This window comes from Astyanax mexicanus, chromosome 13 (assembly GCF_023375975.1).
Source record: "Astyanax mexicanus isolate ESR-SI-001 chromosome 13, AstMex3_surface, whole genome shotgun sequence".
NCBI lineage: Eukaryota > Metazoa > Chordata > Actinopteri > Characiformes > Acestrorhamphidae > Astyanax > Astyanax mexicanus.
Genome location: NC_064420.1, coordinates 31,273,670 through 31,288,692, shown reverse-complemented (window position 1 = coordinate 31,288,692; position 15,023 = coordinate 31,273,670). Strand labels below are relative to the sequence as shown.

Genomic DNA, 15,023 nt, shown 5'->3' with positions numbered 1-15,023 from the left:
TGTGAAAGCACCCAGAGACTCTGAACTGCACTTAGCAGGGCATTACACATGTTGTAAAGTAACATATGACATTGCAAAGACTGTTATTAGTGTAAAAATGTCTTTATTTTGAAATATTTTAAGTGTTGCCTGTCTTGCTGCCTTGCAGTGCTGTTAGCCAATCAGGGGTGATATGTTTGCATGTATAAATATTCATAAGCAAGAGCCGAAATCCTATAGTTTCCCCGCCCACTCCTCCACTGGATCACCGCAGCACATTTTTTTCTTCACAAAAGCCAGCTCACATGGCAAAACTTTGAAATGAATGAAAAATGACAGAATGAGACCTTGCTGTGGTAGATTATGCAGTTTGGTGAAGTTACCTGAGTTATGTTATTCTGTTTAAAAATGCACTTGTCTTGACCACAGGATATTTTTCATATGTTTACTTTGTTGCTTTGTCCCAGACAGGTCTGACCAATAAGCAGAGAGAATGTTCTCACATAGTTGGGCTACTTTTTACTCACAAATGGGAAAATACTTAAAAGTTTACAAATTCTTTAAATGATTTAGACCATAGATGTGAAAATGCACTGAGACTGAACACATTTCCAAAACCCACCAGTGATGACTTCAAAATGCATGTGCAAACTCAGAAATTTATTGAAAGGTCTATACATTTCCTAAAAGCATACAATCATTTCAAACTATGGTTTAGATATGCTGTTACCTCAGACATGTATTTTTTTTTAACAACTTGTTAAAGATGACATCTTAGATTGAAGGGGCCACAAAGCATTAATCTCACTCTCCACAGTCAAAGAATAATAAGAAAAGCACTTTTACAGAACCCCAGTGTGGTGAGACGAACTATGCATCACCCCCCCCCCCCCTCAAAATAATTGTACAATTAGGTTAGTACAAAATGCAAAAATGATGCAACAAGCAATCCTGTTTTTTCTCTTTTTTTTGGTCAAAAAATAATCAAAATGACTTTTTTTTTTTGGTCTTTTTTTTTCCCAAACACGATTGCAATATTCCTGAGTAGGGATTTATTTTTAAACATAACCATTCACTTTTTTGTCTTAAATTGAAACCTCAGCTATGTGAAATGAAAACGCAAACAATTTGGTTTGGGATGATCCAAAAAAAAAAAACTTGTCTAGACAATTTCTAGGGATGCACAGAGTATTTGGCAACCGCAAAGTTGAGCCAAAAATGAGTGAAAATCACTCAACAACAATTTATATCAAACATTGACATTTTAGGTCATATTGCAGTTTCCTATAGGATTTCTTTCAGCAGAGGTGGCACTTTACTGGATTCCAAGACGGAAAATTCTCTCTAGGAATTCTAATTCAGACTTTGAGATTTCATAAAAATCAAGTACACATTTAAAAAAGGAGTAGTTTTGATGGTTTGTCTAATCAGTGTTAAATAAATATGTATAAATTATTGTTTCGTAATTGCTTTTTCTTTAGAAAGCAATGCAAAAATACATGTACATTTATTTTATGCAATGGTAAAAAAAGGTAGCAAAGGAAAAGAAACCTGTGAAAAACCTTAATTTTCAGCCCAAGATTTTCAGGGCAACACTTACAATTTCACTTGATCATTGTAAAGTTTGTCATGATACAAATGACATTTTTGTTAGAATGTGTGGAACTTTTTTTTCGGAACTATATGCAATTATTGTAATTATTTTTCTAGAACCTCGCATTAAACAATGAATGTGTCAGTGTAGCAAACGTAGCATTACCCACCTGAGGGTTCAGATCAGATTTACACAGTGTAAAGTGTTGAAATGCATCACCACAAACTAGAATACTGACAAAATGCAGGTGCACGGGAGCACTACACATGCAAACAGCATCCAGTACCTTAGAAAGAGAAGAGAGCACGCAGTAGGCAAAGAAACAGTGGAGGGCCGACTTTGGGGTCTTTCATAAAGCTATAGAAAAACAACGAGAACAACGTTACTTCAATCCATCACGCTAAAAAAAAACCTTGAGAGAACGTCCCAACTCACAGTTGAAGTCACTGCAACCTTCTCTTTCTAGAATCTTCCTAAAATCTTCAGCTAGCGTTGTAAAGGTTGCCACATTCCATCCATTTGATATTTGGGAGAAGGAACACTGCTAAAATGAGAAGAAAGCTCTCAAAAATGAGCTTGAACAAATCTAAAATGACAGATTTGGGGAAACCCAATCACATCAATTCATTAAGTTCTTCTATTCATACAAAACTCTTCTAGATTCTTCGTCCAGAATCTAGCCTTGTTTCTCAAAACCTCAAAAAGACCAAAAGTACCATAACTGTTGGATAATTCCAGCTGGGTTTGCTCGGGTTAGGCCGGGATTGGGGACACGGAAGGCTGTTTGCTGTATTTTAGATCGCTTTAGGAGTCACAGTAATTAATCACTTATCACGGTAATACAGCAGATACATCTTGAGCGGCTCAGGTAAGGGCAGTCCCAGGATCCTCTCCCGCAGAACGTTGACCGGCGGCTCCGGCCTCGTACTGCCGCCCTTGCCTTTCTCGTCTTCGTCTCCAGTGGTGTTCTCGTCCTCGTCCTCTTCGGGCAAATCTTCCCCTGCTCTGCGGCAGCTCCTCTCCTCCTCCAGTTCCTCAGCCTCCTCCTCTTCCTCCTCCACCCCTCCTGGGTACTGGCAGTCGTCAATGTTGGCTGTAGGGATCATGGAGTCGTGGAGCACCACAGAGTTGACGCACTGACGGTAGAAGCGGCGGCAGAAGCGGCGGCGCTCGAAGCGAGGGCCGTAGCGGTGCATGGCGCGAGCACCGGGGAAGGAAACCCGCCGCTTGGCACGGCCCTCCGCCACAGCCATGGGCTGCCGCAGGGTGTGACGGATGGAGATCCGTGCCAGATCCTGCAATGTCCGAACTTCAAAAATGGCTGTGTGCAGAAAACACAATGAAAAGAAATTTGACAATCTGTAATATTTTGAATTATGGAAAAAAAAAACAGTAAATATACAGCTCTGGAAAAAAATGAGACCACCTAAAAATGTGTTCCTTTGATTTTACCAAATTAAAACCTTCTGGAATATAATCGAGAGGAAGACGGATGATCTCAAGCCATCAAACTTGAACTGAACTGCTTGAATTTTTGCACCAGGAGTGGCGGACTGGTGGAGGAGAACATGCCAATATGCATTAAAACTGTGATTAAAACCAGGGTTATTCCACCAAATATTGATTGAACTCTTAAAGCTTTATGAATATGAACTTGTTTGAGGTCTTAAAGCTCTGCATATTTTTTTGTAATTTCAGCCATTTCTCATTTTCTGCAAATAAATGCTCAATATTTTAATTTGAAATTTGGGAGAAATGTCATCCATAGTTTGTAGATTTTTTTTCCAGAGCTGTAAAATGCTAGATTTCCAAATTAACCTTTACAGTACTCAGTACAGAGATACACCATTGCTGTCACGCAACATCTTCTTTGTGGCATTGATATGATACAAGATTATATTTCACACTTATATTATTAATATCTGAGTAAAAAAGTAGAATTTTCTAAGTAATCAGAACAGTGGGATATGAAGATTGCTATGTACTGGTCAGGTTTAAACTCTCCTCTGTCAGTTCCTTTAGGTTGAGAGATGTTTTAGCACTGACTTCTTTTAATAAACATATTTTCAGCTTTTATCAGAATATATTAACATTTGTGCATGCTCCAAACATTCTTCTTCTTCACAGCTGACTTTTAATGTTCTAATGCCTAGAATGCCCAAAGCTGGTCAACCTCAACTGTCATGTACACTTGAATTAAGTTGAATACATTGTCTATCATAATATTCTATACCTACCCAATTCTGGTTGTTCTCTCATTAAAGCTGGTGATTGTGTTGACCGTGGCATGACCTGAACTTACTTGCTTCCTTCTCAACCCACGCTATCACATGATGAAACCACATCAAAATGAGAATCTCTGAATTGCTTTAAAAATACAGATGAATGTTGACAGGATGTACTGCAGTGTACTCACGCAGGGGCACGCTCTTGCCTCTTCCGTTGATGCTTTGTTTGGGCTGCACAAGTGGAGCAAAAGTCACAGCGATGATTTTCTTGGTCTCCCAAGTGTTTTGACCTGTGCGGGTGATCTTTGTCAGCTGCAAGACATGAAAATAAATCATCAGAAAAAAACAGTTACATTAAGATGTTACTTTCATAAAAAATATATGAACAAGACCGGGCCACATATAATATATGCAAAGAAAGTTTCTTTGATTTTACCAAATTGAAAACAAACAAACAAACCAAGCTGAACTGCTTGAATTTTTACACCAGGAGTAAAGACATAAAGTTATCCAAAAGCAGTGTGTACAACTGGTGGAGGAGAACGTGCCAAGATGCATAAAAACTGTGATTTAAAACCAGGGTTATTCCACCAAATATTGATTTCTGAACTCTTTTTTAAATATGAACTTGTTTTCTTTGCATTATTTGAGGTCTGAAAGCTCTTTTGGAATTTGGGAGAAATGTTGTCCGTAGTTTATAGAATAAAACAACAATGTTCATTTTACTCAAACATATAGGCTATCTATAAATAGCAAAATCAGAGAAACTGTTTAACTAATTTTTTTCCTGAGCTGTATGTTCTGTGTGTACCAACCTTCTCCTCCAGGGGGAGCACTAGGATTCCGCCAACCTTCAGCAGGTTCTTCATGTAATTCTCGTACTCTTTCTGGACTCCAGCCCCACAGTACACCCGGTCATACTGCCGGCTCTCTGGAGGGATTTCCAGACAGTTCCCCACCACAAAGGAGGGCTCACAGAACTCAAACCTGCAAACATGTGATCACCCTTTATTACACATGCGCTTGTCTGTGTAATACTGAAAAGAGGCTACCTAATAATGAGGTGTAACAATGATGATAAAGCAAAAACAGTGCAACCTTTGGACAACACTGTAGACACATTGCAAGAAAGAAGTCAACACTGTAAAAAAAGTTGTGCCCACGCCATTGCATTAAGCTGTAGAGCGGTGGAATGATGGTGCTCCATCCAATTTTATTGGGATTATCTCCAAAACCTAGAAGAAAGCTCTGTCTGGACCAGGGGTGTCCAAACTACGGCCTGCGTACGGGCCAAAGAGTCTAAAAGCGGAGAGGGTGCGCATTTCTAGCGCAGAAAAACAGGCCAAAGAGTCTAAAAGCGGAGAGAGTGCGCATTTCTAGCGCAGAAAAACAGGCCACAGAGTCTAAAAGCGGAGAGAGTGCGCATTTCTAGCGCAGAAAAACAGGCCAAAGAGTCTAAAAGCGGAGAGAGTGCGCAGTTTTAGCGCAGAAAAACGAGCTGAAGAGTCTAAAAGCGGAGAGGGTGCGCAGTTTTAGCGCAGAAAAACGAGCTGAAGAGTCTAAAAGCGGAGAGGGTGCGCAGTTTTAGCGCAGAAAAAGGGCAAATGAGTCTAAAAGTTGCCGTAATTAAGGAGTTTAATATTAAGAGACATCATGAAATTAAACATGAATTTGAAAAATCTTAGTTTACACAACACTGTCAATAATAGATAAAGATTGTAAGTCAAGTAAAATGGTGTGTAAATGAAAGTAATCAGGAAAATGTATTATTTAAAGTGGTATATTTCATTATTTGTTTTATTACAGAGTCTTTGGCCCGTGACTTCAAATATATTTCTCCTTCTGGCCCCCAACAAAAAAAAGTTTGGACACCCCTGGTCTGGACAGTAGAGACAGTTTCTCTAACGCAATAATATTGGCTAAAAATCTGACGCGATAAAAAAAACCTCTTTATCGTGATATTGCAATAAGCAGTCAGGGTCTAGGTAAATTGCTGTTTATAAAATAGTTATTTTATGGAATATTCTTTTTTTTTTCATTTTATTGGCCTTTATTACAGGGCCGATTACCCAACCCACTCGTAAGGACTTCTCCTATCACCAGGAGGGTGAAGACTAGCACATGACTCCTCTGATACATGTGAAGTCAGCCACCGCCTCTTTTTGGACAAAAAAAAAAAAAGGGGGGAATATTCTTAAAATTCTTTTCAAAAATTTCAGTTTTTACACATCGTCAAGAATATTGCTATCACAGAAATACTTGCATATGTAATACTTTTTTTACTCAATACTTTTGTCCATAGAGTGTATTTCCTTGTATTTTGTGAATTATTTAACTAGACCAAAATAATGTATGCTTTCAAATAGCTGTCTTGCCGTCATTATTAAATTGTTTTTTTAAGTGAATATGTAGCATATAGGTGCAGACTACATGAGTTCACAGTTAATGTTTGCAGCTCATCTGTTTCCCTACAATAGTCAGACTCTGTCCTTCAAGATGGTGAAATTTCATTCCCAATGGAATTCATTCCAAGTAATTTCACAGCAGAAACTGTGCCATAGATAAGCTTGGCAAGTTACTAATTTAGATAACAGAAACAATCAATGTTAGCAGTGTATTTTAAACACACAATAACATAACACACAGGGGCTGTCACTGACATCATGATGCATTATGGAAATTTATAGTGCCCTCAAAATCACATTTTAATTTCACTTTGCATTTAAAAAACACCCTTCTGAACATGGAAATAGCTCACTTGTCAAAGCTGTCGCTGGTTTTGATGAAGTAGTCGAGTTTCTGATAAGCATATTCCACCACATCTGCATGTAGCTCCACACCATGATTCACCCCAAACGGACCTGCAAATGCCACATAGATCAAAGACAAGACAGATCAGGTCGTCTAAAATCTAAACAGCATTTTAAAACAGCATTATGTAAGAATCATTACAAAATCAAGAGGGATAGCGAGCTATTCTCCTTAACAGGTCATTTATTACAACCACTAGTATTGATGCCCATTTTAGGTCATTAGAGTAAGGTCAAGGGATCCAGACTAGTGCTAATGTAAACTTCTGTCAGGCACGATGAAGAATCAGACAGGCTTCAGCACTTGGATGTTAATCTACACAGATTTCTCTGTTTATTTGGGTGAGTCCTTTGATGTACAGTAAGCTTAGACTTCCACTAAGGCTGGCTGCAGCAGGATTAGCATTAGCAGTTAACCGCTAGCCCTAGCCGAGGTTAGCTCTAGTAAATGCCACCCGACAGCACTACACTGAGGAAAGCCAGGGTGGTATTAGCCAGCTGTTCTTCCCACGTAGCCTGTTTTAACAATGTAAACACGCACGCTACAGGCTGATAATACTCACCTCTGAACTACGAAAGGGCTAGTGCTTAGCACGTTTAGCGGCTAATACTAATGCTGCTACAGCAGTGCTAGCTGGGGTTAGCAGCAGGCTACAGGCTGATAATGCTCACCTTTAAACTGCGAAAGAGCTAGCATTTAGCGTAAGTAGTGGCTAATGCTAATACTGCTCCAGTCTTGGTGCTGAAGAATTCAACTGAAACTCCTGTATAACACTGCACTTCCTTACAACCTGACTGGTAAAATTCATACATAAGGCGCACCGGATTATAAGAGACACTGACGACCTCCAGTGCAAAACTAAAGAACCAAACATCAGACTACTTTTTTTAACAGACTTAATGAGCAAGCTTACCCAGGATAAGGCCCACCATGGTGCTGAGGTAACCGGTACCACTGCCCAGGTTGAGGAAGGACAGGCCAGGCTGCAGTTCCAGAGCCTCCATAACCTCTGAGTAGATACAAGGAGCAGAGAGGTGGAGATTGCCATGCCTCCAGGCCAAGTCTTTGTAAGCACTGTCCCGGTACTCCTCCAGATAGTAATCTGCTCGGTCGATGGCTCGGAAGGCCCTCTCTACCAGGTCCGAGCGGATGTAGTGAGCCTCTTTTAGGTTGTCGATAAGCTCGTCATTGTCCTCTCCAGCGCTGACAGCACCACCCATGGTGAACACAGAGAGAGTCTAGGGTTGGACCTGCGTCAGGCCTTTCACTGTCTGAAGGACAGAAATGCAGAAATTTCTATGGATATAGCAGTTTCTCATTATTAATGAATTGCCTGTATATAATTAACATGCTTTACTTGGTTCACTGTAAGGTATATTGTTATACATAGGAAATGTAAGTAAAACAAAATGGAAAATTACATATGTAATATCAGAATACCCCAGCAAGTAATGGGTGAGAAGGATTCTCTTTTATGTCCACAACATCTGCCATCTAATTTCCATTTCTAAAAGAAAAGGGTGTCCCATGACTTTTGACTAAAACCTAAACCAAACTATATAAAACATGTGGCCAAAGGCTGAGAACAAAATTTACCAAAGTTACTACGAAATAAAATAATATTTATTGAACACTAAACAATTTTAACATTAAAGATTTGTTGACACAACAAAGCACATTATTACTTTAAATTAATTTTTTTTTATAATTATTAGCAAAAAAGACTATAAAAAAGTAAAAAAAAATGTAAATATACATAACGTGTCCTACTCCATGCTCAAACATTTCACTATTCAGTAGATATGATTGGTCTTTTCTAAGGGTGTAAGAAAATATTGTTATATCAAAGTACAGCAATATTTTGTTTTGCAATACTGTATGGATTCTTAAAAACACAGGATAACATTTTAATAAATGGTTCAAATTCAAAGGTTTTCTGATAGACTTTAGTTCATTTGAACCAAACTTGCTGCCAGATCTGTCCCCAAATCCCACTGTTCTGATTGGAGGAAAAGTAAATCTTTCTTTTACATAGATTATATCCATTTGATGGTGTGACTTTATACTATACAAATTTTCTTCTTTCTTACAATACTGTAGTATATTGCAATGTATTGAATTGTTGCCATATTTTTTTAAATACACAAGGATAGTTATTCTTTATATATATATACACCGCCTGGCCAAAAAAATCGCCACAAAAAGAAGTCACACACACTAATATTTCGTTAAACCATCTTTGTCTTTGATTGCGGCGTGCATTCTCTGTGGCATTGTTTTGATAAGCTTCTGCAATGTAACAAGATTTATTTCAATATAGTGTTGCATTGATTCTTCACCAAGATCAGAGTCTGACCACTGTACAAAGTCTTCTCCAGCACATCCCAAAGATTTTCAGTGAGGTTAAGGTCTGGACTCTGTGGTGAACTCTAAATTCATGTGTGAAAATGATGATCTCATGCTCCCTGAATCACTCTTTCACAGTTTCAGCCCCATCAATCCTGACATTGTCATCTTGGAATATGGCTGTGTCATCAGGGAAGAAAAAATCCATTGATGGAATAAACTGGTCTATATTCAGTATATTCAGGTAGTCAGCTGACCTCATTCTTTCAGCACATACTGTTGCTGAACCTAGACCTGACCAACTGCAGCATCAACCCCACATCATTTGCTTACATAAATCTAGATGGCGACTTATTTGGCCAGGCAGTGTATGTATAAATATATATATATATATATATATATATATATATATATATATATATATATATATAAATATATATATGGTTTATAAATATTTGGTGCATCTCTTTTACCAACTACAGTATCAAGTTTAATATGCATTCAATTGCATTCACATTACATGTTAATAATAATATTATTATTATTAACAACTACAAGAGGTTAAATATCAATGCGAGCTACATGGCCTAAGTTTTATTTTCACTGCGGAGGACATGATTGGCCGTGCTATTTGTAGAAGTCAAACAATAGCTAGTGAATAGTGACACAGTGTCTTTTATGCCCCAGTTAGAACTCTTGCCAGAGGCTCCATTTAGACCAGAGGGTGTTACATGTTTATCAGTTCAGACAGTCTGCAAAGTCGGCCTCAGGACAACAAAACCTCAGATCTCACAGCAATTCAAGTCATTTTGTTGGACACCAAATAGGGGCAGTAAAAGAAGCACTTCAGGCCTTCACAACCATGTGTTACTTACTGCCTTTGATCTGCTAGTTTAGCAGTGTAGACTGGGAATGACATGGAGTTCTGCACTACAGAGGAGGCACAGGCCTCGTTTTTAAATGGGGGTCAGGCTTATAATCTGAATACAGAGAACAGTACAGAGTGTGGAAAGACATTACACTACACTACATTGCAACCATAACGTTATAGCTAAATAACCTAGGTTATACATTATTGCTATAAGCATATAGAGCTTTTAGTCACTGGATCCATACAGCAGTTAACAAGATCTCGATCAGTTAAGTGTGAACTGCAACTGTGCGTGACTTCAGCTCTACAATAGCTAGAAAACATGACTCTGTGTGTGTGTGTGTGTGTGTGTTAGTGTGTGTTTAGTGTATTTACTCCAGTCATCTGCGACCCTTCAAACCGTGAAACAAAGCGCGACATGAGCTCAAAACAACACAACAATAACTAACCCTGCTCTACAAGCTAATAACATTACCTTTTAATTCTCTATTAACAGATTAAATCGCCATATTGAGCGTTTTAATCTCCCCTTCTCTCTTTCTCTGATTGCAGTAGCTAAAAGTAAAATGTCTAAACAGTGCAATGATCCAGTTAGCGTGTCTCTAAGCCCCTCGGTTCTCCAGACTCAGCGCTAAATCTGTGAGCCAGCAGCTCCGGTGTTCTGTCGAGTTGTGAAACCAATCGATACGTGCTTCCTGAAGGCACTGCGCATGCGCCAACATAATAATTTTTTTTGTTACATTATTTCTCGTGTTGTTTTTTTATAATAATAATTCTGCTTTTCTGTGTTTTTTTTTGTTTATTTAACCACATGGACTCACTGTTATTACATATAACTGTAAATAACAATAATATTAATAATAAAAATATATATTATAAAAAAAAAATACAAAAGCAAATTCGAATTATCTCTCATTATCATAACTTTACCCTGAGAGAGTGCTGTATGCTATCCACAAATGGCACATAGACTTTTACTGAGAACATGCTATAATATTGTGCTTCTTTTATTTTATTGCTTTATTTTAACCTTTGAAATATACACTAGGGAAGCACGTTGTATATTTAAGTGTATATTTAACTGTACAAATACTATATAATAATATTAGAGCATCTTCCCAGTAGAAGTCTCAGTAGTTTGCATGTTAAGATTGCATAAATCACTGTATCATGGTAAAGTTATGGCAATGAGGGGTTATTTCAAACTGCTTTTGTGTTTTATATATATTTTTAAATAATAATTGATAATTTCTATTTATACAATTGATAATTGTAAATTTCTATTTACACTTTTGTGTAATGAAAGCGAGTCCAGGTTGTTTAATGTACAAAAAACATATTATAAAAAAAAACGCGAGAAATAATGAAAAAGTGTAGGTCAGCGCATGCGCACTGCCTTTAGGAAGCACGTATCGATGGGTAGCACAACTCGACAGAACACCGGAGCTGCAAAAACAGCGCCGTGACTGTGAGCCCGAGGCTCCGCCGCCGCTCCGCTCTCTCTCTCTGTTTCTCTTACCGTGCAGAAACCAGCAGCTCCCTCACACACAGCAGCTCCCGCGGGTCTGCCCCTCAGCTGCTGCTCGGCCGCGCTGCTCCCGGAGCTGCTGAGACATTTTTTGAGACGCATAAAAAAACAACAGCGAGGCTCAACTTGAGCTGCGGGAAAACAACAACAACCAAAACGACGCGATGTAAACACAAAACAGCTGACGCGCTGGCGTCATACGCACCGGCGACGTCAGGCGGAGGGGGCGGGGCGAAGACAGAAATACACTTTTTTTGTCACAAAGTGAAATGGTTTTAATTATTGATATATTGATATATATCATACCTGTCAAGTCTCCCGTTTTGGCCGGGAAACTACCGTATTTTACTCCTCTTTCCCGCCGTCCTCCCGTAATCGTATTTTCCCGTAAATTTCCCGTATTATATTAAAATAAAAAAATATATATATTAGTGAGGAGACAGGGCACTGACCGCTCTGTGTCTCTTAACCAATCGTGGAGCCGGTTCAAGGAGAAAGTCCCGCCTTTCAGGAGAAACAGCCAATCAGCTTGCAAAGGAGGGTCAGTGTGGGGAAGCCCCTCGTCGCTGTGAGTTCAGGCAGCTAGTTGGAGCAGCTGATGTTAAAACATATCTGGATACACAGCGATTTTTCTAAAAGAAAGGTAACGGTAGGCTAATCATAGAAACTGTGATGAGATTTTTCTGATAGCTGCTTAAAAATACTCCGAAATAAAACACACAGATTAAACCTTTTAAAATAAAAAAAATTACAGCTTGTGACTCAGTTTAACTAGAAATATGGAGAGGACCGAAAATAACTAATCAGGGGTTGAGTGATCAAAAGAAAGAAGTATTAATTAAAAATGATTATTTTTACTGATGGAATATATCTGGTCCATGTCCTTTTAGTAAAAGCTCGAGATACTATTTTTAGGTCACCAACAGTCATTTTGCAGAATTTGTGCACCCTTTGTTCAATTTTAAATCCATTAAATAAAAAAAAAATATATATCATATAAAAGAGTGCATTTATGCCAAAAAAGACATAAAATCTTATTTTTTTTTTTTTAAATATCTAGAAAGGGTTTTTAATTTGGCTGTATTAAAAGAATAACATGTAGGAATGTCCACAACATTTCAGATCCTGATAATCTAATTGTAGTGTGTAAACATGTCTTAAAATGTAAGGGATACTGAACCTTCGTTGGGCTGGTGGGACGGCTTTAAGTGTACAGAGGAAAATATCCCTTATTTTTAAATCTAAAACTTGACAGGTATGATATATATAATAAATAAATATCATGTAATATAATCTAGTTTTTCTCTTTATATATACATTTGTCATTTTTACAGCTTGTTACTTATTTTGGACAAAAAAAAAAACACACTTTTGGTCACAATGGCTGCGTTTACATTACCTGGCTAAAGTGACTCAAGTCTGATTTTTTGCTAAATGTGGGTCCAATTCGATTTAAATAACTTGGGCTACGTTCACATTTCCAGGCTGAAGAGACTCAAATCAGATTTTTTTGCTAACTGTGGCCCAGATCTGACTTTTTCATGGCTGTGTGAACTTGCCAAATCTGATTTTTTTAAAACAGATTTGAGTCACTTGGGCTACGTTCAAATTACCAGGCTGAAATGACTCAAATCTGATTTTTTTGCTAAATGTGGCTCAGATGGCTGGTGTTCCTTTTTATGTTCCGTTTAATGTCTTAAACATTACATTTACAATGTAAAAAAATCATAAAAAGAAAGAAAACTTATTGAATGAGAAGAAGTGTATAAACTTTTGTTGGGGGAAGTTTTGGACATTCCAAGCTACTCAGAAACATTCCAATATCTATTGCAAGGAACATCTATTCACTGAAGAAAAGAGGATTTATTTCAGAACTGGTAAAAGCTTGTGATTTTATTTATTTTTATTCATCATTCTACTTAAATAACAAATTGTATTTTATATGATTTTATTTAGAAATAAAACACCAGATATGTGTGTGTTGTGTTGTGTTGTGTTGTGTTGTGTTGTGTTTTGTGAATGTGTCCATTACACACTGAACACAGTTTACAATGCTGGTTATTTTGCTGAACACCAGCAGATGTCAGCATGGATTACCAATTGATTAAAAAAAAAAAAATGAAAACAGCGTTGAAAGTAGATTGCTGGCAACCAGAGCCCAAAAAAGCATGGCAAACTTAAAGACTGATATTTTTCTCTATTAATTTAATAATGAACCCCACTTTTTAAACAAAATTTAACATATAACAATACTGTTATAATTCCTAATGTCTCCATGTGGACAACGTGCATACTACAGAGAAAGTTCTTACAAGAAATGGTCAACAGACTGAGTTACTATCTAGTTTTAAATACTTTTTTATGACAAATAGTTTTTTTAAATCACATTTTCAGCACTTAATAAATAGAATGAACGCTATACTAGTATTTTATTACAGAAATAATAATGCTTGTTTTATTTGGTGGAGTCTTTTTCTGCCTGTTCCTGATTTTGAGGATGTGTCTGCATATGCTGGATGATGCTTTAAGGTTCATCAGGAACTGGGGTATTTTTTCACTGAGTGCTTTATTAGGGACTCTTATTTTCATATTTCTCTCTCTTTTAAATAGTTTTATTCTATTATTTCACAATCATACTCTTGCCAGTACTTGAATTATTATTTTTTTTTCTGTAAATTATATAAAACCCCTATTACTCATCTTATGGGATGCACCACATGATGTTTTGACCCATTAAATAAACTAATGTTTAGTAAAAAAAAAATGTAAAGTGAGTACATACAGTTAGGCCCATAACTGTGACACAATCTTCATGATGACATGTCTCTCCAAACTTGAATTGAATTACTGGAATAATAGAACTTTTCGGTGATATTCAAATTGTGCATTTTATGTATCTACCTAGTTTGAACTGAAAATAATACAGTCGGAGAGGCCCTGGCCCAACCACTATCAGATTTTACTTTTAAACTAATTATACCACAGTTAGTTCCAACCCTCTAATGTGATTGGCTGAGAGGCATTCTATGAGTGCTGTTATCAGCCAGTAATGCACTGTAACCGAAGCTCTCCAAGTATTACTCTGCCACATACAAGTAAGCAAGCAATGATGCAGCTCTTACAAACCAAATACAAACCAAATGCGATGTCATTATACACCATTGGGAGGCGCTGGATCCCATAGAAACAGTGCAGAAAAGCCATGTCTCTAATAGGTAATAGGTGGACTCTTGTAATTCCACAGGTCCCGCCGCAGGTAGGCGCCGAAGTAAACAAAACTTTAATTCTTTGAATTATTTTTTCAAAGTCAAACGAGCACTGGACTTTAATCTACACAGATTTTTCTGAAAACAGTTTATTTGGGAGAGTAAAGCTCTTATGTTTATTTACAGTACTCTTAAATTTCCACAATTTTGACTGAGGCCACCACGCTAACTTAGCAACAATGTAGCTACAAGCAATGCAACTATTTTAACTCGCAAAGTGTTTATAACCAAACAGGTCATATTTTCTTGTTCTCTTTAACTAAATTTTTTAAATAAACAGCAATAATGGGGGGCGGCATGGTGGCGCAGTGGGTAGCACTTCCGCCTCACAGCAAGACGGCCTGGGTTCGATTCCCGGCTGGGGCGACCCTGGTCTTTCTGTGTGGAGTTTGCACGTTCT

General features: G+C 37.7%; 1 protein-coding gene across 1 annotated transcript; it reads right to left on the bottom strand.

Moving 5' to 3' along the window:
- Positions 1-618: 618 nt before the first annotated feature.
- Positions 619-11,548, bottom strand: LOC103034797 (protein-L-isoaspartate O-methyltransferase domain-containing protein 2). The gene is made up of 6 exons (XM_007250771.4): positions 11,349-11,548; positions 7,526-7,883; positions 6,560-6,662; positions 4,617-4,788; positions 3,990-4,113; positions 619-2,894 (listed from the first exon to the last, which is right to left on the bottom strand). The coding sequence occupies exons 2-6, from the start codon at positions 7,830-7,832 to the stop codon at positions 2,398-2,400; spliced, it is 1,203 nt and encodes a 400-aa protein (XP_007250833.3). The 5' UTR covers positions 7,833-7,883; positions 11,349-11,548; the 3' UTR covers positions 619-2,397.
- Positions 11,549-15,023: the final 3,475 nt, after the last annotated feature.

Coding starts and splice junctions, on each gene's coding strand:
- LOC103034797 (XM_007250771.4), bottom strand. CDS start 7,832: ATGGGTGGTGCTGTCAGCGCTGGAGAGGACAATGACGAGCTTATCGAC. Junction 6,663..7,525: donor CATGGTGGGCCTTATCCTGG/GTAAGCTTGCTC, acceptor TGGCATTTGCAG/GTCCGTTTGGGGTGAATCAT. Junction 4,114..4,616: donor TGCTCCCCCTGGAGGAGAAG/GTTGGTACACAC, acceptor CATGTCTTGCAG/CTGACAAAGATCACCCGCAC.